Below are 23,423 nucleotides of genomic sequence, written 5' to 3'. Positions count from 1 at the left end.
ACAAGCTCTAAACCGAAATAAAGGAAGTTAGATGAAAATGAGAAAACTAGCTGTGTTCTCTCCCTGTTGTCACTGACTGGTAAGGTACACTCCCTTCTGTCCATCACTATGAGGGAGTCCTGTCACATGATACACCTTCAGTCCTTCCTCTGTACCTGACACCTGGCCGGCACACAACAGAATGTCAGGGGAGTTTTCTCACTAGCCAAAGATTATCAGACGAGGTGGCTCCTCATTCACTAGAACTGAAATTTGAGAGCATGTTTCCCCTTCCACCAAATTTTACTAGACTTAACACTTGACTCACAGGATCTTCTCAGCATCAGTCCCCCAAGGGGCAGGTCTGTGGGCCCTGTTCTGGAACTTGAACGTGCTTCAGCCGAATCAAGGCCTGACCTCACAGGGTTGTGTGATTGTTGCCTTTTTTGAGTCCCGAGAATCCATGTAGTGACTTCCGTCCCATCTCTTGTTTGTTAATGAAGATGTTCCGAAGAGAAATCTGGCCATTTAATTCTTCCAGTTGGTTGAAAAGTAAATAGGAGTTTACCCCAGACATGCTTTGCATGTGTGACTCTTTAGTGACAGGTTCCCTCACAGAGGGCAGGGAGGTGGTGACCAGCCAGGGCCAAGCATGTTGTCCTATAATTAGATCTCGCTCCTGTAAGGTCCCTGTCCTCACACGTAGCTGACCTGGTGCCCCCTTTGCCATTTGGAGGCCGTGTAGCTCTTCTAGGCTGTGCTCCCGTGGCACAGAGGAGGCCTGGGTCCACACAGGGACTGGCCGCAGTGCCTGCTGCCCTCAGCTCATTCAGTGCTGTGACCCCGTGAGCGTGTGGGGAGAATTGGGTCTCCCGATGGCAGTAAGGAAATTGTGTTTTTAAAGCTGCCAGCATATTACTTCCCTTTAGTCAGCAGTTCCATTTCTAACATGGGAGCTTTCAGACCTGAGCTCTTGTGGGGTCTCCTAAGAATTAACATGGCACTGGGAGGATAAGGGAGCATAAAGAGAAACTCTGACCATGTCACATACCTGTGAAGTAGATGCCTTGAGGCCCTCACTCAGGAACAGTTTGCTTGCCTTCCCCAGAGTGGTCATCCCCTCGTGGAAGGGCCCTTCCTCCTGTAGTGAGCCAGTTCTCAATTTTCCTCACGCTTTCTCATATCCTCCTGGAGCTCTCAGAAGCCAGGGAAGTCCCACCCAGATAAACAGAAACTGCTGGATAGTCTCTCTCTCTATTTCTCTTTCTCTTTATTAAAGATTTTACTTACTTATTTAAGAGAGAGAGAGAGAGAACATGAGCATGAGCAGGGGGAGGGGCAGAAGGAGAGGGAGAGGGACAAACAGAATCCCTGCTGAGTAGAGAGCCCAACATGGGGCTCCATCCCAGGACCCTGAGATCATGACATTGAGCTGAAGGCAGACACTTAACCAACCAAGGTCTTGATGAGAGGGGGTGGTTTGGTGCAGAACAGAAAGTCTGCTTGGATGCAAAGACACTGTCCAATGTTGTATAGTGCAGAAGGGCATAGAAATGGGTATATTTATTTCTACACAAACAGGGAACCCTTGAAAATCTGTTGGGCTTGGAATTTTCGATGATGATCTAAACAGTCTCCTCCTTAGGTATTGCCTTTTGCTGGCACATTAAAAGTTATGATGCTTATAGAAACTACACATGATTTAGAGAATAGCTGAAAAGAGATCATACACATAAGCCAAGTTCCGCCATTGCTGACAGGAAGCGACAGCGAACAGGTCCCCCTGGGGGCTCTGCTGAGTGCATCTGGCTGTAGGAATAAGCTGACTGAAGCCGGGGTGCTGTGTTCCATCTCTCGGTCTGAGCAAGGGAGAAAATACGAGAGCAGTCACACTAGTGGGCTCAGTTTAAAATAGTCAACCTTTCTGTCTCCACTGGCACGACCGGCCTGACTGGTTACGAGTCTCGATATTTTGTTTGGAGACTAAATGCAGTGTGGATTGGAACAACGATGAAACCTCCCAAGTCTTTGGCAGGAGGGATGCTGTGAAGGTGTGACAGGAGTGTCCCTTCAGAGCCAGCCCAAACACAGCTTCCAAGCCGGGCCCCATGGGGGCAGCCTGTACCCGCCGCTCATCCTGGGTCTCAGACATTAAAACCGCCCCCCCCCCCCCGCCGCCACCCGCCACCCTCCACTCAGAAACACCATTCAACAAGAGAAACAAGGACGCCAAGTCACTGACTTCCTGACTCCAGCCAGTGTGGCAAGTAGCAGCAGCAAGGGAGCACCATGTCCTCAGACAGCGACTATTAGGAATTACTAAAATGTGTGAGCCTGACCCCACCCACCCCACCCCAGCCTCCCTGCCCCACCGCTGTCTCCCATTCTTTGATCATGGCTTCCTCACTGATGCAGAATGTGCTCAGGCTGAGTGCCACCTCCACGGAAGCTCTTCTAGAATATTCTTCTCCCTGAAAGGAAGTGAAAAGAAACCAGTCTGAAGTCATCGATCAAGTTATTGTCTCACTTTTGGGGGAAGGAGAGAAAGGAGGATCAGGAACAGTCACCTGGTACCTAGGTGTTGCTTGTTACAGGAACCACAGCTCCGGAACTCCAAGCAGCCAGCTGAGGGGCGTCTGGAGCAAGGACTTCCGGCCTGGGGCAGGCAGGCCGTGGCAATAAGCCTCATTGACCCCAGTGCTGTTCTTGTCCTTTTGTTTCCACTTGGCTTTTGCGTATATAGAACTTGCAGCTCCATTCAGCCCCTACCCTCCGCTGTTGCCCTTGAAAGAGCCATTATCTTCTTCTAAGGGGCCCCAAACCAACAGAGCGAAAGGCCTTACATTTGGTACAAGACTCGGGTTCCTACAAACTGGACTTGGAAAACAAGCCACTGCTCTTCTCAGGCTCCTGTCCTTGGGGAAAGGGCACTTTTGTGGTCATTTGGGTCTGAGCCTTTGTTTTCACAATGAGGCACTGAGGCCTAGTGAGGCGGAGGGACCATCAGGAGAACTTGTGTCTCGGGTTTCTCAGTTTGGACTTCTGTCCGCCCTTCAGCTTGGGCCCCCTCCGTTTCAGTTTGCATTCAGTAGGGTCTCGCCTGTAGGACTGCCTCCTCTTTTTCTCTGTAAACATTCGTATGAAGTGTATTTGCTTTGCTTTTCAGCCTTGCCTGCCCTCCGTGGGTCCAGAATAGCCAGCTGGAATTCATAAGAATATTGTGTCTTCAGATGTTTATAATCCAAAAGAATCCCTTATGGTTTTGTTTCTGTTGTTGTTGTTTTTTGTTTTTAAATAATAAAACTACTTGGATGTTGGTATTTTATGTTGGAAAGGCGAGCCAAGTTCACAGTGCAGCAATTACAATGCAATGCATTATGTATAATTTGTAGCGCGCCCCGGGAGCGATGGTAAACCGTGAAACGCCATCCCCGCCCCACAGCATAATTAGCAGGATCAAACGCTCTGCAGGGAGAAGCACAATAGTTGTCGGCCGAGGTCAATAAAAGTAAGGAAAAGTTCTGATAAAAGCAGTACACCCCAAATTAGATAAAGAGCAGCCCCTATATCAGGCTGCAGATATGTCACAAGCCTTCCCCGCTAATTGAAGAAACCTTTTGAGGTTTAACAGCTCATAAATTTGCACTGGGAATGCCCTATTGTTCTGAGGTTATAAGTCTTGTCTTTGAAATTTAACAGTTGTACTTTTTTATATTGCATTCCTCCAAGAGTACCATTGTAAACATGAAGGGTTTGCATTTTAACATAAATTTGAACAATGTGGTTTTAAAAGGGTTCACCACATCAAAGGGAGGCTGTTTGGGCATGTTTTATAAAAAAATTTTTTTCTATAGTATTTAAAGCTACAAATGACTCATAGAAGTATGTTCCGTTTATATCAGTCCATTATATTAGTCCATTTATATCAGTCATGTCAGTGTCCTCATCAGGGCTTTTTACTGTCATTTTTTCTAACGTAAGAGTGTCTGAAAACATGTCTCGGTCTTTTGCCAAGTCAATTGCCCTTAATCTACTATCTTCAGACCCATAGAAACAATTCTGGAAATGTGGTTCTACTTGGCCTAAATTGCAATGAATTCTATGCCTTTTCATGGTCGTCTTTTTTTTTTTTTTTTTCCTTAACTCAAAATATCCAGTGTATCAACTTGCAATTTCTTCTTTCTTCATGTACCAATTATGGCCCCTCCCATGCCCTCATAGCCTCCTATTTAAAAAAACAAAAAACACAAAACACCCATTTTTTGCTGAGCCGCTGATTGAAGTGAAGAAAGTTCCATGTTAAAGGGAGAGCTGTGGGTGCTGGTTTCCAGAGCAGCCTGGTGGTGTACAGAGAACACTGAGCTTAGATCCAACCCCTGGATTGGATCTAACCAACCCCAGCCGCATTATTTGCTGGCTTTGAGACCTCAGGAATCACACACCTCCTGGAGTCACAGTTTGGCCATTTATAAAATGAGGACATCTACCCACCCGTCCCTCCCTCTCTCTCTCTCTCATTCACACGTCCATTCGTTCATTTATTCACTCCTAGAGGGAGAACGTGAACATAGCCCCTCACTCCTCTTACCCTGCAGAGCTCACAGCCCAGTGAGGACACACTTTACCAAAATAATGAGTCTTGTCAAATTACTAATGGTGGCCTCATGAGCTTCAAAGGAAAGGGACAAGCTCCAGGCAGAGCTGAGAGCAGAGGACCCTTGCTGAGAGTTCGGGGGAACGCAGTCCCTTCCCTGAGGATCCAGTGTTTGAGCTGATTGCTGGAGAAGGGAGAAGTAGTGAGTGGCAGGTGATGGAAGGCAGGCGTCCTGGGCTGGGTACAAATTTTGATGTTTATGCTGAAATAAAAGGAATCCCTTGGCAGGCAGAGGATGAACTTGACAAGGTGTGTGTTTTCCAAAAGCTCTCCCACAACTGTGTGGGGAATTGCTGGTCAGAAGACCAGAGAGAATGTGGGGGGAATCATTTAGGGGCTCAGAAGCCAGTCCAGGTTCACAAAACAGGTGGCTCAGGTGGGGGCTGGTGATGGGGCAGATGGGAGAAATGGATGAGTTCCAGAAATGTTCAGGTTAAAATGCCAGGATTTGGTGATGTGTCCCAGAGGGGCAGATGAGGAAGAGGGAAGTGTCCAGAATGACTAGGGTCTGGGTGTGTCTGACTCACTGGCTGTGGGGTAGGGACATTCCTGGGATGCAGCAGTCTGGAAGGGGGTAAATAGTAAAATAATAGGTACCCCCTACCCATGAGTGTTTGGGGCCAGGCACTGACCTCCTTTGATTTCATTCATTTCGGAGCGCATCTGTGCTGCCCAGATAAGAAAATCAAGGGTCAGGGAAGAGAGTAACTTGTCCAAAAACACAGAACAGGGACCAGAGGTGGTATCCAAACCCAAGTTTGTCTGGTTCCAGAAGTCGCTCTCTCCCACTGTCCCCTGCCAGAGCCAGGTACCAGAAGGGCACTTTTGTAAACCACCGACGTCCACTCCAGGTATGACAAGGGAGCTGTGGGTTATGCAGGATGAAATGCCTGGAAGAGAAAACAGTCATAACGTACCCCTCCCTGTTCTGAAAACCCGGATTTTTCAGAGGGACTGGACACATCTGACATAGAATCCCTACCCACACTTGATCGCATCTTCAGAGCTTCCGTCTTGAAGCCAGAGACAGGCCTCCCAGGAGGAGCTTTTACTCTGGCCGTAGCACACATGGAGATCTTTCCAAAGGGGGCTCGGAAAGCAACATAATCCCTCCCTTCGTCGAAATCATCTGTTTTCCAAGAGAAGGCAAAGTTTAGACTCCGAACTCGGCACTTCAGATTCCAAAAATTTAGTCCCGAGGTCTCCTTTAACGTTGGTAAAGTAAGTTTTATTTTACTAGAAATCATTAACAGACCTGTAAGAATAGGTGACTGTTTGTGGTTACTGATTATCTCTCCAGAGCAGAGGCCGTTTTAAAATCCTTTCTGCGCTGTCCTGGGTCTGTTCGAGGCCCCCTCAGGGGTGTGAGAACAGTCTGAGAAAGCCCCCAGGCCTTCCCGAGGCTGGGAGAGGAGGGCTTGTGTGTGAGAGACATTCCTGTCACAGGGTGTGTGTGTGTGTCTGTGTGGGCATGTGCCCACGCAGAAGCAGGAGCATGTGCACGCGCGCGCACATACACACATACATACATACATACATACACACACACACACTAAGGGGACAAAAGATCAGAATGGCAGGTGAGTGGCCGTGAGTTAAGCAGACCTCAAAGAACACACAAAAAGTGGCAGGTAGGAGCGCCTGGGTGGCTCAGTGGGTTAAGCCTCTGCCTTTGGCCCAGGTCCTGATCTCAGGGTCCTGGGATTGAGCCCCGCATCGGGCTCTCTGCTCAGCAGGGAGCCTGCTTCCCCCTCTCTCTCTGCCTGCCTCTCTCTGCCTACTTGGGATCTCTCTTTCTCTCTGTCAAATAAATAAATAAAATCTTAAAAAAAAAAAAAAAAAGTAGCAGATAGGCTCAGGGTTGGGCTAAATACCATCAGCTACAGAAGCAAGCGTGTTTTTAAAATGACCCTCATACTTGTGGGATAGTGATCACATGCCAGAAATCCACGAGCGGCACAGCTCAAGGTAGAGAGTTTATCAGCTCTCAGGGGGCAGAGAGCAAGGCTCCTGCTGGCTTGTTTATTTACTCCTGAAGGCCTCTCTGCGCGGCTTCTCTCCCAGGACTGATCTGCTAGGAATGGCGCAGAGGTGGTGCCCTTTCCCTGGTACGGACACCTTGCCATAGGGGCCTACTCCGGGTTCTGGGCCACCACCGTCACCACTCAGAATTCCCAACTGTCATATTTTTGACAAGGGTGTCTTATCCTTTCCCTTATTCCCACCTCCTCTCTCTCGTGCCTTTCTTTCTTTCTTTTTTTCTTTTTTTTTTTTCTTTAAACCATCCGGGCATAGTGCTCACGTTGTTTTATATGCTTGTGACGGGGTGCAGAGTTTGTTTCCCGGGGAGGCCCTCCGCCTACCCCCGTTGGCCTGCACCCCGTGGACACTCGCCGTGGCCCACTCGGCCATGGGGTTTCTCCGAGCGCTCTGTCTTCCCTTCCTCCTGCCTGTGAGAGGAGGCAGCAGGCCGCAGCGTTCAGCCTCCCTGAGAGCTCGGAACCACAGTGTTCCCCTTGGCCATCAACAATGTCAGGGACAGTTTCCTAGGTCAGGGATTGTTTTTCAGTTCTGTGTTGATATCAGTATCTCTGGACATGCGGTTATGTACTAATCAGGGCTATGGTATTTGAAAAACAGAAATAATTTGAATTTTTCAAGTGTTTAAGATGCATTTCGCTGGGATGTACGTAATCCACCTCCTATTTTGGCCTGCTTCTGGCTCCTGAACATTCTCTAAAGTACGGTGAACCCCAGAACCCAGGAAAACTTCAGGAATTCTACAGAGGAAACAGATGGACTGAATTGTGTTCTGAAGCCTGGGCGTGTGTAGCCTCCCCTCACCTGTTCCTCATCCATGAACTGGCTTGGTTGCTGGTTAGTGGCCCAGGCCAGCAATCCAGATCCCCAGACCTTGAAATTCCCTACCTGCCACCATTTATCTTCATTTCTTTCAGTGCCCTCTGGCCCCACTGTTATTGGGGGGGGGGGTCATCCTGACCCCCTCTCTGCCCAGTCCATTCTCCAAACATGTGTGATGCACCCACCATGTACCGGGTTTCAGGGACCCAGAGGTGTTTGAACACAAACAACCGTAGAAACTACCAGTGTCTCTGGCTCATGAAAAATGTGTCCAAAGACCTACTTGTACAAAACCGGTCACCATGCTGGTACCAATGGCCAAGGCCAAACGACCCTCCAGAATACATTTGTGGCATGCTTTTGATCCCAAGTTTCTCCAGGTGGGGCCAGCAGCTCACTGTAGGTTCTTGAAGGAAAAAATGCAGATTCCTGGGCCCCACCACAGACATTGGTGTGGGATTTCCCAAGTTACAAGCTAGAACGTGCCTCTCACCTAGCTCCCCCACATCCAGTTTTGGTGCTTCCTATTCTAGATCCATTATTTGGCCTTCAGTCCCTCGCACACCACGTTTCTTGCAGGACAGGGTGACAGGGAAGCATTGGGTAGCTGTGGGGCCTAGTACCTGTGGCCACTGAGCCTAGGAGCCAGCTCTCCCAACCCCTGCGCCTCTCAAGGCCCCATAGCCTCATTGCTCCTTACCCATGGTTACTTGCCCTCATCATCCAGGGCGACCTGGCTTTGATCCCCAGGTGGTCACTGTCAGCAGAGGTTTCCAACCTAGGTTCCCTTTCCCTTTCCAAGTTCTCACACTGGCTCTCCATATTTTCCTTATCCCTTGATTTCTTGGAAGGACGTTTATTTTTATTTTCATGCCCAAAGGCTAAACGGTGCTTTTCAGAAGACTGAGGGTTTTTTGAGTGAAATATTGTCTAATTTTAAATAGCCTGTGATTTCAAAAGTCCATGAAAACATTATTGGGGGCCTTTGCTTGAAGAGCTGAAATGGGAGCCATCTCTGATTTGGAACTCAAGGCAGAAGGAGTGAGAAAAGAAATGAAATAGGTCTAAATGTCATCCAAAATGCTTCTCTGTACCTCTGTCTGAACAGGGGCTTTGAAAGCCAGAACAAAAAACAGTAGCATCGGGGATTTTGTTGTTTCTGAGTGAACCACCACTCCCCAAGCGTGGAAGGGGGTGGACTACACACCTGGCATTTTATCCCTTTGGAGCAGGGAAGCTGCTGGCCCAGGCACTTGTGGACCCACCACCTCAAGCTGGGCCTCAGCCACCAGGAAGCGCATCTCCTCCTCCCTCAGCTGACGGGGGTGGAGGAGGGGCCAGCAGCCAAGAAAGCCAGACCACCAAGTACCAAGCCACCCATCTCTCAGACCCCCTTCCTAGCCCCTCTGGGGCGGGGCTGGCCAGGACAGCAGCTAAGTGTCTGGGGAGCAACCATCGATGCTGGAGTTCTTTGCGGATTTCTAGAACTCACAGAATATTCCGTTTATGAAGCCTGGCCCTGCACACTCTCAGCCGCTGCATCAGGCACAGCTAGGAGCCAGAAGGCCCTTCTTTTTTTTTTTTTTTTTTTTTTTTAAAGACTTTATTTATTTATTTGTCAAAGATCACAAGTAGGTAGAGAAGCAGGCGAGGTGATGGGGGGAGCAGGATCCCTGCTGAGCAGAGAGCCCCATGCGGGGCTCGATCCCAGGAACCTGAGATCATGACCTGAGCCGAAGGCAGAGGCTCACCCCACTGAGCCACCCAGGTGCCCCCAAGAAGGCCCTTCTCGGCCTCGCTTCCTCCCTCCTGATATTCTGCTGGGGCAGGACAAGGGGAAGGGGCAGAAGGAAAGAGGACCGGGGTCAGGTAGAAGTGGGGACTTGGGTGAAAATGTGGACCATAAGCAGAACCGCTTTGATTAGATTTTAAAATAAATCGTTTCTAGTATCACCGCACCAAAGACTGTCTTATTAGCACAGATTGTATCTGTTTATCTTTTCTAATTTGGAGTTGGAGTGAAACAGATCATTGCAGTAAAAAGCGCTCTGGGATGCAAGGCAGCAAGCGCTGTAGCAAGAGTAGATTCTGAGTTTAGGAGCTGGTGAAAATATCTGTCTCCACATCCACGTCCATAGCCACGTCTAACCCTCTTGAGTGCCCCGTCAGTCTCTTCTGCTTTTGAAGAACTCTGATAGGACCTAGAAACTGCTAGATGCTGGCAAGTAGTCCCCGGGTTTCAGACCATCGAGACAATAAACAGCCCCATCATATTCAGGGCGGCAGCTTCTGTAGAGCCCATCTGTTTCAAAATAACCCCAATTCTGCTTACTATGCGGAATGCTTTGTTGCCTGGAATTTGCCCTAGTTTTCATCAGCCGACTCCGTGTCACAGGCCTCTGGGTCCACCTGCTGGCAAGTGTGAAAACTGGAACGAAACCTGGTTTGGAAGAACAAGCTGGAGCTCTGTGGTTCCCCAGAGCTGGTGTGGGTCAGGATCACCCGGGGGGCTCACTGAAAATACGGTGGCCTGGGCTCCAGGCCAAGCCTACAGGATTGGAAACTCTCAGAACAACCGTCATGGCGATTCGCACATTCATGTCAGCATGAGAGAAGCACAGCAATTCAGGGACCTGGTGCCCGCGGACACCTTGACGTCCCCACTCCTGCTTCTCCCATTTTATCCTGGTAACTGTCTGTGGCTTCATTCCCTTAGAACTCATCGAAAAAGTGTAGGAACCGGGCAAACACTACTGAACCAAGTGTTCAAGGTTACATGGCACGTAATTAGTCGTGCTGATCACAGGAACCCCGGATACGATCACGGAAGGGGCACCTTAGCTCTGTGGCCTTCTGCCTCAGACCCATAACCCCACTTCAAAACATCAGACAAACCAAACTGGAGGTCATTTCTACAGGCTTCCTGGCCAGCACTCCTCCAGGTCATCAAGGTAGGAAGCCAGAAAAGATGGGAGAAGCTGCCACAGACCAGAAGAGGCTAAGAAGACATGGTCGACCAGGTATGCCATTGGACCCTAGTACACAGAAAGAAAATTCGTGGAAAAACTGGTAACATTGAAATGAAGTCTAGAATTTGGTTACTAGTAATGCATCCGTCCCTGGAAATGAGTCCTTAGTCCACGTCATGGTGTTCGATGTTAACATGTGTGGAATTGAATCGTCTGTATTCTCTCTGTCACTTTCCGGTGAGTCTGAAATTATTCCAAAATAAAAAGTGGACTAAAAGTTAAAATGTCAGAGCCGAGGGGCACCGAAATAGACAAGCTGAGTTGGGGCACAGCGTGGCCAGTTCGTGCCCATCTTCGGGTAGTCACAGCCAGGCTGGCTAGCGGGGGCCGGGCGGGTCCTCCAGCTCAGCGGCCCAGGCTGGAGACTGTAGAGGAGGAGGCTGGGGTGGGCTGTCGCACTCTCCCAGCTTAGACCAGCCAACCCACTGTCTCACTGGGTCCCACACAAGTCGTGGAATCTCTGTGCAGAGGGTAAAACGTCTAGTCCAGCACCATGAGGCCCAGACGAGCCCCAAGCCCGGGGAGGAGAAGACTCCTCCTCTGGACAAGGAGACTTGTCCAGGGTCCTAAACCCATGTCTGGTGAGGTGTGTTCTTTTAACACAGCAGTTCTCAGTGATTTGATACGCCGCCTGCAACACAGTCCCTGGGGTGCTCCTTAAAATGCAGCTTCCTGGGTTTCCTGCCTGGGTTTCCTGCCTGTCCTTCCTCCTATACCGGCGAGCTTCTGCCTGAGGGATACAAGGCCACAGGGTCAGAGCTGAGCGAGGGCTGAGGAGTCCGGAGACTAGTGCAGACAGCCGCGTGGACCTTTCCTGCCTCTGAGGGCTTCCAGAGAGGAGTCCGGCAGACGGGTGGGCTGGGTGGTCGTGCTCCACAGCTCCCCACTGTGCACAGCCCGCTGCATTCCTGCCTGTAGGCCGGTGTGGGCTGTCCGTCCGAAATGTTGGGACACAGGGCATCGCAGCTGCCCTCCCAAGACCAGTCAGCATGGACCCTGAAGCTTCTGAGAGGCCTGTGGAATCCTCACCTCCCAGAGGGTTGTCCTCCTTTTTCTAGCATTGTCCACACTCATGGATGTAGGTGCTTGATCAGAACCCCCTTCTCCCTTGCACATGGGAAGTTCTGCCTTCAGTTTCCTTTTCTCTATTGTAAAGTGTGTTCTCAAATCTGGGTCTCAAGATGAGGCCCATGTTTAGCTTCTGTCATCCCAGCCAGAAACCTAGGGTCCCTAGTATGTACTAGACAAGGAGAATACGGAAGTCAGAGCCAGCTCTGCCCCAGGGAGCGCTGTGTCCAGTTTTCCAAGGTTTGCATGTATTTGTCTAGCAAATATTCCTAGATGATTTTGAATTGAAAAAAAAAAAAAAAATCAGTCCCAAAGCCCATGGATATTTTCAGAGATAGTCAACCTCTTCAGTTTCCAAAATCAGCAGATTGGGTAAACTGAGACCTCTCAACACTGCTGACCAAACAGCATTTTGTTTTAGATCAAGGGAAATTTGAAACATTCTAAAGTGTCATTAAATGTATGTAAAAGGTGTTTGAAAATCCTTTCTAGTGTCATAAAAACCCATCTTGATAAAGTGTGAAGGTGGTAATGGAATTTTCAAAGGATTTAAGAGATTGATTTTAAAAAGAGGCAAGTCTTTTAATATTAAAATTCATATTCATTCGTTAAAAAAACATTTCATAAGCAATCCAAGTGTCTGTCCATAGATGAATAGATAAAGAAGATGTGGTCTGATATACAGTGGGGCATTCCTCAGCCATAAAAGAAAAGTCGGGACCCTGCCATATGCAACCACATGGATGGACCTGGCAGGCATGATGCTCAGTGAAATAAGTCAGAGAACAACAAATACCATATGATTTTTACTTACATGTGGAATCTAAAAAAAATAAAACAAATGAATAAACAGGCAAAAAGCAGAAACAGACCCATAAATACAGAGAACAAATGGAAGGTTGCCAGGGGGAGGAGGAGATCGGGATGGGCAAAATGGGTAAATGGGACTGGGGGATCCAGGCTCCCCCTTCGGGAAGGAACCGGTCATGGAGATGAAAGGCACCACCCAAGGCATATAGTCACTGGTGTTATCCTAGTGTGGTGGCAGCTGGCAGCGGCACTGTGGTGAGCCCTGCATCGGGCACAGCATTGCTGAATCGGTGTGTGGTGTGCTTGAAACCAGGTTAACATCCTGTGTCCACTGGACTCCATTTAAGAAGAAAAGCCACGTGTCACGGTGATTGCTGATGACTGGGGGACACTCAGCTTCTCCTTTCTCCCCTGCTGCTCCTCCAGCATAGTGAGGGAGAAGGTGCATCAAAAACTATTTCTGCAAGAAGTTATAAACCATTCTCTGTCTAAAAAATACTTGATAGTGAACAACCAAGGCTGCCCTTTAGAGCTGGGCCTGTTGCTAAAACTACGTACCTCATCAGATGAGAGCCTGATCCCAGCTCCCTTCAGTTACCCAAGAAAGGCTCCTGTTTGCAGTGAGCCCTACCTATGGCAGAAGGTGAACTTCAGATCCTGCCTCTAAGTCATGGATTAAAGCAATAGTATTGTTTAAGTTTACAGAGTCTGGTTTGGGATTGAGGAAGACAAATCATAGACCTCAAATCTGGAGCAGAGTAGAAAGGAATCCATCAGGGTTTGAGTCTTGACTCAGCATCTCCCTGGCTATGGGGCCTTGGCAAGTTACTTGAAATCTTGAAGCCTCAGTTCCTCTGTCTATAAATAGATGAAGACGTTCTTACTCGGAGGGGTAAGTAGAATAAAAACCACATATAGCAATATGGATCACAACCATAACATTAAATGAAGCCACGCACAAAGCTTGCATATTATATGAATGCATATATGCACGAAAATAGACAAAGGAGTCTACACTGTTGGAAATCAGGATGACGGGCACTGTCGAGTATGGGAGCCGGGACTGGAAGGGTACACTTAGAGGTTTATGAATGCTGGAAGTGTTCTGGGTTTTGATCTGGGTTTTGGTCTCACATGTTTAATTCATAAAAATTAATCACTTGTTTAAAAAGAGGGAGAATAAGTAGGGCAAGCCTGTAGCAGTGGTTCAGATGTTCCTTATCTCCAGAAGTTCCTCTTTCTGTTCTAGAGGTCACACCATACTTTTTTGTCTATATTGCAAGAAATACTGGACCCGACATGCTAGACCCAATATTTTGCATTACTTGAATTGCTAACTGGATTATACTCTCACTTATGTCAAGTTCGTTGTAGCCATAAAGATTTCCCAAATTAACTGGAGATCAGAGAGAAAAGGACAACAGGTAATGTAGCTGCTGAGTTGGTCTCCGTTTCTTTTTTTTTTTTTTTCCCAAAGATTTTTTATTCCTTTATTTGACAGAGAGAGGTCACAGGTAGGCAGAGAGGCAGGCAGAGAGAGAGAGAGGGGAAAGCAGGCTCCCCACCAAGCAGAGAGCCCGATGTGGGGCTCAATCCCAGGACCCTGAGATCATGACCTGAGCCAAAGGCAGAGGCTTAACCCACTGAGGCTTAACCCAGGCGCCCCATGGGTCTCTGTTTCAAAGCTTCTCATTTTGAGGGTCCAGATACTATTTCAGAACAAAGAAATATCCCCACAGTGGCTGACTTGAATGGTTGAGGAGTCAAAATGGGATTATTCCCTCTCTCAAGTCACTTCTAAACGTTACCTTTCCTATAAACCCCAACAAAACTTCCATTTGTATGGAGTTCTAAAGTTTTAGGTGAATTTCAGACTCTTTTTAAAGGATAGATAGATGGATAGATAGAGGTTATAGTCAGTGACACAAAAAGCAAAGTGGTCTTATGTCCTTAAGTATCTCCCCTTTTCTTTCTTTCTTTTTTTTTTTTTTTTTAAGATTTTTATTTATTTATTTGACAGACAGGGATCATAAGTAGGCAGAGACACAGGCAGAGAGAAGGAAGCAGGCCCCCAACCGAGCAGAGAGCCCGATGTGGGGCTCAATCCCAGGACCCTGAGATCATGACCTGAACTGAAGGCAGAGGATTAACCCACTGAGCCACCCAGGTGCCCCAGTATCTCCCCCTTTCAAAGATTGTCTTGCCAAATTGCTGGACTTGGAGTTTCTTCTAGCCTTTTTGGTCTTTGTCCATAGATGACTTAGCAACCATCCTTTCAGAAGGCATTTTGGGAGCTTTGTAATTCATGGAATTCTAATAAGTAACCTTCTTAAAGGAGAGAATGCGGATCCCCTGCTCTGCCCTCATTGGACAGTAGAAATCCCTGAGAACACTAGTGATTTATTTAGAGGTTTCCTGGTTAAAAAAAAAGTGATTGCCTCTTCAGCTTCCTAATATAAGGGAATGATATGCCATCCTGTGACTCACATCAGTATAATTTCACTGAATGGTGTAGAGTGCTGATCAGATCATGGGCAAGATCTGTGAATACCAGCAAATTAAACATCTCTGCTTGCAGGGATGGCGAACAGGAGGGGAAATGGCCATCAACTCATGGTGCTCTTTTTAGCAATTCTTATCTGGATGAAATTGCTTCTCCTCCCTTAGATGTAAAATGCAGAGGTTACTGCATTATACATAAGGGTAGAGAACTGAAAATTTTTCCATCAAAAACCACGAATCAATAAATCTTATGATCTCACTACTGGTGCTTATAATTGAGCTAAATCGTCTTAAAATGGGCACTGTTCCTCAGGTTCTTTGAAGCATGCTCATTGTTTCTTTGAGTAACATTGGGGACTGACCTCCATTTACAGGGACACAGAGGCAGGACTCATAAATACTAATATCTGTACCGAGTTCACCAGAGCAGGGCTGTCTCACCCAGGCCTGTAGATGCTCAGTGCATGATTTAACTCAAAGAGAAAAGGAGCTCTTGGCTGGGCCCGCCAGCTTTCCCAGTGACCACAAGCCTCCTCTGTGTTACAAAAGCTGTGGAACACTGGAGGTTGTTGATTACCGTTTGTCCGTGTCTGTTTCTTAGAAGGCAAATCTCTGCATTTTGTACAAAATGCTGCCAAGTCGGCTTCAGACAGAATTGGGGTCTTCTGAGCAGTCACTGTTTTTGTCACTTTGTTGTGTATCTTCTACCAAGTTAGTTCACAATGCTAACAAGTAGACATCTGACACATGATTCATGATGATGTTAGAGATGAAAAATGATAACATCCAGCCCTCAGCAGGTACTCACTGCATGCTTAGTACTCCGCTATGCATTTTATGTGCAACATTTCTCTCCTTGCCTCTCAACAATCCAGGGAGTGAATTTCTCTTTTGTCCCTTTTTATAGATAGGGAAACTAAGACCAAGTGAAGGTAACCAGATTGCTCCAGGACGTCTAGTTAAAAATAGAGGGGTTGGAATTTAGTCCCGAGCAGTCAGACTGCACTGTGGTGGGAAGGACCCTGCAGTCACCTTGCCGGGTAGCCCCTCCTCATACATGAGCCCCCCAGAAGCTGTGAAACAGAGACTTGCCTGTGCACTACACTCTGGTTCCAGGTAGGCCTGGAAGCTTCTCCTGATGCCCTCCCAACACCTTTGCCCTGACATCCCCGGACATCCTGGGGAGTGGACTGCGTCTCCTACCACCCAGCAGAAGCCTGTCTACATCTTCTCCAAGGACTTAATAAATATAACTACAGACTGAAACCACTTCTAAGACCCTTTGAGGAATGCCTGCGGAGGATCCTGGGGGCTGCAGAGAGAAGTAATAGATCACGTGACACAATCAAAAACTACAGAAACCTAGAAGCGAATTTAAAAGTAGTCAATAGCAGGGGATTGGAAGACAGAGCTTCGTCGGTGCCACCCTGGGGACAAGGACTGCAGAGTCAGTCAGTGCCACCCTGCAGAGGCCTTGTCCCCAGGGTGGCACTGACTGAAAGCCCAGACGTGACAAATGGTGTCGTTTGTGACTGACACCAAATAGGTTACTGTCTCCAGAACAGCACAGATTAATTCACACTTGAGAACTTTCCAAAGAAATTAACCCCTGGGATTAAGGACAGTAGAGTGTTCAGAGCCTGAAATGAAGCAATTTAAGGCCTTCTTCAGAGAGTGGGACGGCTTTGGTGATACCAGAAACACTGAGGTTGAAGGATTTTAAATACCCACATTAGGCCTGATTACAAATTGGGTGCTATTGTGGTACGGTTAGAACCAGGGCCCTCTGCTGGTCCTGGAAAGCCAGAAATTAAGGGGACCCGTGTGAGAACTTTGTAGTCATGTCTGTGGTGACAGCAGAGTCCTGTAGAGTTGACGAGTTTGGGCCAGATCCTCTTCTTTTTTCTTTGCGGATCGCACGAGCTCTGCACATACCTGTCTGGGTTTGGGCAGGAGCACACGGGCTGGCCAGATGCTAGAGGGGATGACAGTGATGGGGGGTGTGGGGACAGAGGGTGGGAGCCCCAAGTGCAAGATTTGCTGCCCCATGGGCTGGCTTCATGACCTTATGTGTGTCCCTAATGCTCTCTGACCATTAGCTCACTCATCTGTAAACTTGGGGTCACAAAATTGGCAGTGAGAGTGGGCTGACTGACCTACGCCACCTTAAAAGGACTCTCTGAGCCCGAGAGTGATCGTTGCTCCTTGATGTGAGCTGTCGGCTTCAGTACGTGGCGCTTCCTTCGGCTCAGCCCCGTTCTCCCCGGATGCCCTGTGAGCAAGTCTAGAGTACATGCGTGTGGGCTGCTCATTTCAAAAACTGGACCCCATGAGCCTTTGGTCTGCAGCTTTATGTCCCTCCCTCCATGGGAATGTTCATTCTCAGGCTTTCTCTTGTAGACACGGTGACTCCCTTTGGGATTCTGAGCACTCTTGCAGCTTCCATGGGCTCATGGCCCGTGGCCCGCACTCAACATGCCACGTCGAGCCTGCCTCCGACTCTGCCCACAGCTCTCCCTCAAGGCTCCCTGCCTGCTGGGACGGGTGTCACGTACTAGCCTGCACTCACCAGTGCAGTGAAGAACCGTCTTATTGTGAAAACAACTGTCAAAGGGAAAGCTGGGTTTGGAGCTCATCATATACAACAGATTTAAGCAATAACTAATGGTAATTGGATTCATGAGTTTCACTGTAACTTCTTTTTTTAAAAAAGATTTATTTCTTTTAGAGAGCAAGAGAAGGGGAAGGGCAGAGGGGGAAGGAGAAAGAAGCAGACTGCCCACTAAGCACAGAGCCAGAAGCAGAGTCGACCTCATGACCCTGAGATCATGACTTGAGCCAAAGTCAAGAGTCGGACACTTAACTGACTGAGCAACCCAGGCACCACTTTATGTAATTTCAAGGCATTTGCCTCTTTGTAAAAAATTCCTTTTCAGATACATAAGCCCAAACCATATCCAGTTAAACTTCAGTCTTAATAGTATTCATAAACTCCTTACGGTGAAAGTCTTAACAAGCCCGATCTATGTTTGAGTGCCATCCTTAACGAAGGTTGATGAATCAATGTAGGTTATGCTGTTCCAAAAACCCTTGGAGCGGAGTGTATCCAGCAGGAGTGAGCACGGGGCCAGGCCTGCCCAGCCCACGTGTGGGTTCCTAGGCAGGAATGGCTGCAGTGGGGGGTGTACTTCTCCCATGGTCTCAAAAAGAAAGAACCAAACAGGGGTACGTGTTGGGGAAGAAACAAAATGAAAGAGGAGTTACCTTTTGCCTGCCTTTTGAAATTGCTCGTCATATTACCACTGAAGTTCTAGTGGTGGACTGAGCAGACTGGTTTTTTTTTTTTTCATCAATTTTTTTTTTTTTAATCCATCGTAACCAACATACAACATTGTGTAAACCTAAGGCATGTACGTGCTGCTTTATTACATTTGTATATTGTGGTATGATTGCCTCAGGGGCGTCAGTGAGCCCTTGTACATGGCACACACTTATCAGCTCCTTTTTTGTGTTGAAAACAGTTGATTGGGTCTCCTAGCAACCTTGAAGTTTGTAATATCGTATTCTTGACTATAGTCACGATGTGCATTCGATCTCCAGGTCTTACTTACTTGCGCCCTTCAACAGCAGCTCCCCAGCCCCTCCTTCCCTGGCCCTGGGGAAATGCCATTCCACTCTCTGCTTTCCCAGGCTCGGTTTCTCCAGTTCCACGGGGAGGTGATGTCCTGCACTGTTCGTCCTCCCTTGTGAGAAGGCTGCTTAGTTTCCTGGGCTTTCTCTAACATTTTTTCACTGTAGTGTTTCTTAACAATCATTCTATCCATTCCCATGACCTGGGAACATCTTGGAAAAGGCACCGCTCTTGGAGAATGAACAGAAACCCTTTTCAGGAACGATGTCCATGGTCCTTCATATAATTTTTAGATGTTACACCTGCATTTTTTCTGCCTTCCCAGTTAATGGTCATTGTGGTAACTGGGCCCCTGTTCTGTGGCCCCTGGTGCTCAGTGGCACGTGTGTGTCTCAAGCAGACTTGATTCCTTCTGGCTGGGGTGGGTGTCAGGGGCTGCAGGAGGCCACTGGGCAGAGGGAGAAAGAGGAGGGAGGACCGAAGGCTGATGAAGAAACCCCAAACCACATACTTGGAGGGGAAGTTAGAAACAGCAAGTTCTGGGCGTAAAATAATAAATCAGCCCTGGGGACCTTGTAGACATGAGATGATGTAAATTACAAAGAATGATGGGGGAGGGGGAGTGAGGATTTTTGTCAAGAATCTTCAAAATGAGTGGATTAGATTTGTAGACTGGACCACACTAAAAGTATTTACTTGATGTTGAAATTAAGTATTGACAGCTGAGGTTGAAATATGTTTGTTATATTTCTGCTTCGTGCTAAAATAAAGATGACACCCAAGCCATCAGTCTTTCTTCCCTCTTGAAATCCTTGGAAACAATGCCCTGTAAATGTCAGAAGGATGGATGGGCAGTCTTTGATTTTTCCCTTGTGCTTTCTCCCAACAGGGACCAGCAGGCCAAGCCCCCCGCCCTACGGGTTCCGTCTCTCAGCAGAAGAAGAAATGAGAAGGCAGCGGCTTCGCAGATTTGACCACCAGTGAGGGGCCCGCTTGCGGGATTACGACCCGTGTGGTTCTTTCCCCGAGCCTGCCTCTGCACCGAAGCCCAGTGCAGCCTCCTCTGCCATGGGCCTCACTCCGCCATCCCGGGGACCCCGTGGGTCTCCGCGCACAGCCATGTTGACTTGTCTGGAGAGCAGCCTTCTGGGTACAGCTCCCAGCTGTCCGGGGAGCGGCCCTTCTCCTGGCTCCTGCTCCCCGACAGGTAGAAGCGCAGTTCCACCTCGCAGCGACCCACCTCCACACGCCTCTCTCTCTCTCTCTCTCTCTCTCTCTCTCTCTCGGGCTGCTCACACAATGGTGCCTCAGCCTCGTTCGGTCCCTAAAGACCGTGACTTTCACCGGCCTGGAAGATCGGGCCCCCCATCAAGGCCAGCATGCCCCACGCTCGACCTGGCAGGAAGCGCGAAGCCATCCCTGGGCCTCCTGACACGCTGCCATGGTGACCTCCTGGGAACAGAGGTGGCCACCGTAAGGGGATGTTGTTCTGGTCACCCCCCACCCAGGCGCCTCAGTTCCTTGTGCCCTTATGCCTGGATGGCATTGACCTCGTCCCCCCTTGGCTCTTACGTGACTCTGCCTTTATAGAATGTTTGGCTAGAAAAGCTTGGGTAAGACCTCAGGTGGGGAAACCAGCCACACACTCTGCTCGATGTCAGGTGGCATCAGCATTCTGGGCTTGCAGCAGCCCCGCCCACCAGCTGAGGACAGGGTAGGTTCCCAGAGCTCTGACCTGTGTTATGAAGCAGCAGGAGCTATAGGCAGAGGGAGGCAAAGTTGTCTGCTGGGCTGGTCATGGAGAAGTCCCTCCGGAGGAGGTATTTCTTTCTCCTAAAAGGTGCCTTTTAAACGGCCCTGGTAACAGCCATGTGTCCTGTCCGGGCCCAGGACCACTGCAGCATCAGAGACCATGGGCCGCCCATGTTACTCCTGGTGCTTGTATTCCATGAATAAAAGGACAAAGATACCTCTGATGTCTTACTGTCGCTGAGATATTTGTGTTTAAAGAGCGTTGGAAAGAGAAAAGGATCCTCCTACTTTCATTTATACGCCTAGCATTTATATATAGTTTTGTGATAACAGAAGTAATATATATGCCTCTGTGTGCACAAAGCAAACAGATACGCCCATATGTTAACAGAGGTTATCTTTGGGGTTAGAGCACATAGGATTTTGCTTTATGGTTTTTATTGCAGTTTTTTCAAATGTGTGTATTTGTGTGTATGTGTACTGCTTTTGGAATCAGGAAGACTGATTTATGTGATAATAAAGCAAGAACTATATAATCGGGAAAATACACTTCATAAGTACTATGTCTCCACTGAGAAAATTCACAATATAAAAATACAAATAAATACACGTGCAGTGTTAAAATCAGCCATACTGTCACCACTTATACGTACCCAAGAGTAACAGTTTGGGGGCACGGCTTTCTCAGTTTTTCTTTGTACACGTTTGATAAACTTGGAGCATAACAGCCCTGTGGTTTTGTATCTGTTTCCTTTTCCAGATTGATCTGGGAAAGGCCCTAAGCTAAGAGAAGCCCCAGGTCCTGGGGGTATCCTGACCTCCATGAGGGTGCCTGGGCTCCACGGGTTCCTTTATAACCCCTGTGCATCTGCTTGCACCGTGTTTATAACGTGCGTTGTGTTTCTGAGTCTGGTAGCCTTAAACATGTTAAAATGTTCAAGTTAAGTGTCATTTCTCTCGCTCCTAAACTCCACGGATTTGACTCCCATTCTTCCGACACATTGGAAGGGCCATTCTTTGAGAGCACCCATGTCCTGCCCTGTCACTGTTTGTGCACCAGTACACAAAAGTGTGCCTTCTGCCCAGGGAGCGTGAACTGTTCATGGCTCAGGGACAGGGACTGTGTCTTGTCTTTGTGCACTGTCCCTCTCTCCCCCCGCCACCACCCAAGGGCTAACCCTGGCTCCTGGGAGGCACTCCCTGAATGTTTTCCCACCAAACTGTTCTTCAATGATCTTCAAGTCCAACCACTGTTATCTAGAAGCATTTTTTTTCCTGCTTTTGAGTCTGGGCGTCGTAGCTCTCTGTTCTTACGCAAGTACATGCAAGGACACTGGAATTGGATTTCGTGTGGTATCAGTACTACAAGAGGCGCTCCTTCTTTATGAACATCAGTCAGCGTCAGAGATGTGGGAAAGGTCGTCTTAGTTACAAACCCAAACCGGGTATCTTAGTGCAACAATGGAGATGTTCTGGACATCACTGATTGCTTTACTGTCGATCGGCTGGCCTGTGACCAATGCTTATTATTTTCAGCATCCATCCTATTTTTTTTTCCCCTGCAATAACGAATCCTCAAAGTTATGTCAACAAACTGGAATTGGGAGGAGAAAGACAAAACACGTATATTAGACAAATTACCTTTAATAAGCATCTAGGGCTGTTTTTTGTTTTTTTTTTTTTAATTTGGTTGGTAGTTTGGTTAATAGCAAATTCCTGACTGCCTACTAAGCATCCGGTTGCCAAACTGATGGTGGTCAACCCCCTCAGGAGACCTCTCAATTCAGAATCTTTCTGAAGATGAGGCAGTGGTTACCGTGGCTTCCTTGTAACGACCCTGCGCACACACTGCCGGGGATTCCAAAGTCCTCCATTGCTAGTTCGAGCTCCTCCCACTGCCCCCCCCCCCATCCTTCGAAACCACGTGCTGCCAAGGTGTGGGCCTGCAGTGAGTGGCAGGGTTTGGTGGGAGCAGGCCCAGCCTACGTCGCAGATCCCCGTGCTGCCTCTGGAGGAAGGGGTATACAAGAGGTGAGACCTGCCACCCTGAACAGCCCGTAAGACAGAGAGGGTGGGACAGCGCTGCCTCCTTGTACCCTGGCTTCATGCCTCGAGAGGCTCAGTATTCCGTAAAGAATTGTGTTCAGTTGGTCATTTTTATCAGACCTTGTATAGACAGCTCTTCCTTTCCCTTCTCGTGGGATATTGCAATCCTTACCCGGTTTTTGGTTTTGGGGTTGGGTTTGGGTGTGGGTGTTTGCCCCACTCTTGCACGTTAGAGCCACAGAGTATCTACCTAGAGGACCTTAACATCTGTCAGTTCGTTCCTCTCCTTGATACTTGAAATACCTCTTCCCTCAGCTCTACCAGATACCACAACCAGAAGGATCTACTGCTCTTGTTGGCTGTTGGTCATTCCACAGCCTTTTGGAATCGCTGTGGGAGAATGTCTTTTCTCTCTAGATTGTAAACTTCATGAGGCAGGGACCATGACCGTTTCTGTGTATCTCCTCACTATACCTCAAACAATGCTCTGTCTGGAATGTCGGAACCAATAAATGCCTGTGGACTGAAACAGAGAGAAGCTCATTGGTACCATCGCCAGTGGCATATACAAAGATAGGTGTGTTGCTAAACCACTGTTGTGGTTTTTTGGTGCTTTCTTGAATCACATCAGGGAAGGAATAACTTGAAGGAAAGATTTGCCTGTAGAAAGAATTTCAGACTTTTGTATCCCTGAGGACTCCGTGTGTATACCACCAAATCCAGTCAGTATGCTTTGTAGGAATGCTTTTGATGTGTCCATAAAAACGTGGTTTTTTGTTTTTTGTTTGTTTTTTGTTTCTTGTTTTTTGTTTTTTCCTTCTGTTACATTTAAGGGTAGAGAGTGATCTTGACATCTTGTTCAGATGACAGAAATGAACTGGCAGATTTGAATGTATGATTTATGCTTTAATCAATGAAAACTAGAACATGGCTGGTAGAAATTAAATTGGATAGTGATATATATTGGTGCTTGGGAAGAGAATGGGATGATCAAAAGCGGTAGTATTGTGTGGCTTTAAGAGGCTTTTGGAATCTGGGGCACTCACAAGCAGAACCTGAGAAACAGAGCCCTGCCACATAGCTCCCTATA

General features: G+C 48.0%; 1 protein-coding gene across 5 annotated transcripts in view; it reads left to right on the top strand.

The window, feature by feature from the left end:
• The window catches only part of RHBDD1 (rhomboid domain containing 1), a 123,388-nt gene extending 102,474 nt beyond the window's left edge, over positions 1–20,914 (top strand). For 2 of the 5 annotated variants that reach the window (XM_059167867.1, XM_059167868.1), the window contains exons 7-8: positions 10,414–10,515; positions 19,425–20,914. In XM_059167867.1, coding sequence (XP_059023850.1) covers positions 10,414–10,515; positions 19,425–19,519 — 197 coding nt within the window. In that variant the 3' untranslated portion in view covers positions 19,520–20,914. Of the gene's footprint in view, positions 1–2,394; positions 3,445–10,413; positions 10,516–19,424 lie in introns of those variants that run through there. The other 3 variants (XM_059167871.1, XM_059167873.1, XM_059167875.1) reach the window with 3 other exon arrangements.
• Positions 20,915–23,423: the final 2,509 nt, after the last annotated feature.

Source organism: Mustela lutreola, chromosome 3 (assembly GCF_030435805.1).
Source record: "Mustela lutreola isolate mMusLut2 chromosome 3, mMusLut2.pri, whole genome shotgun sequence".
NCBI classification, from domain to species: domain Eukaryota; kingdom Metazoa; phylum Chordata; class Mammalia; order Carnivora; family Mustelidae; genus Mustela; species Mustela lutreola.
The sequence above is the reverse complement of the archived record's forward strand: the minus strand, read 5'-3'. Positions and strand labels throughout refer to the sequence as shown.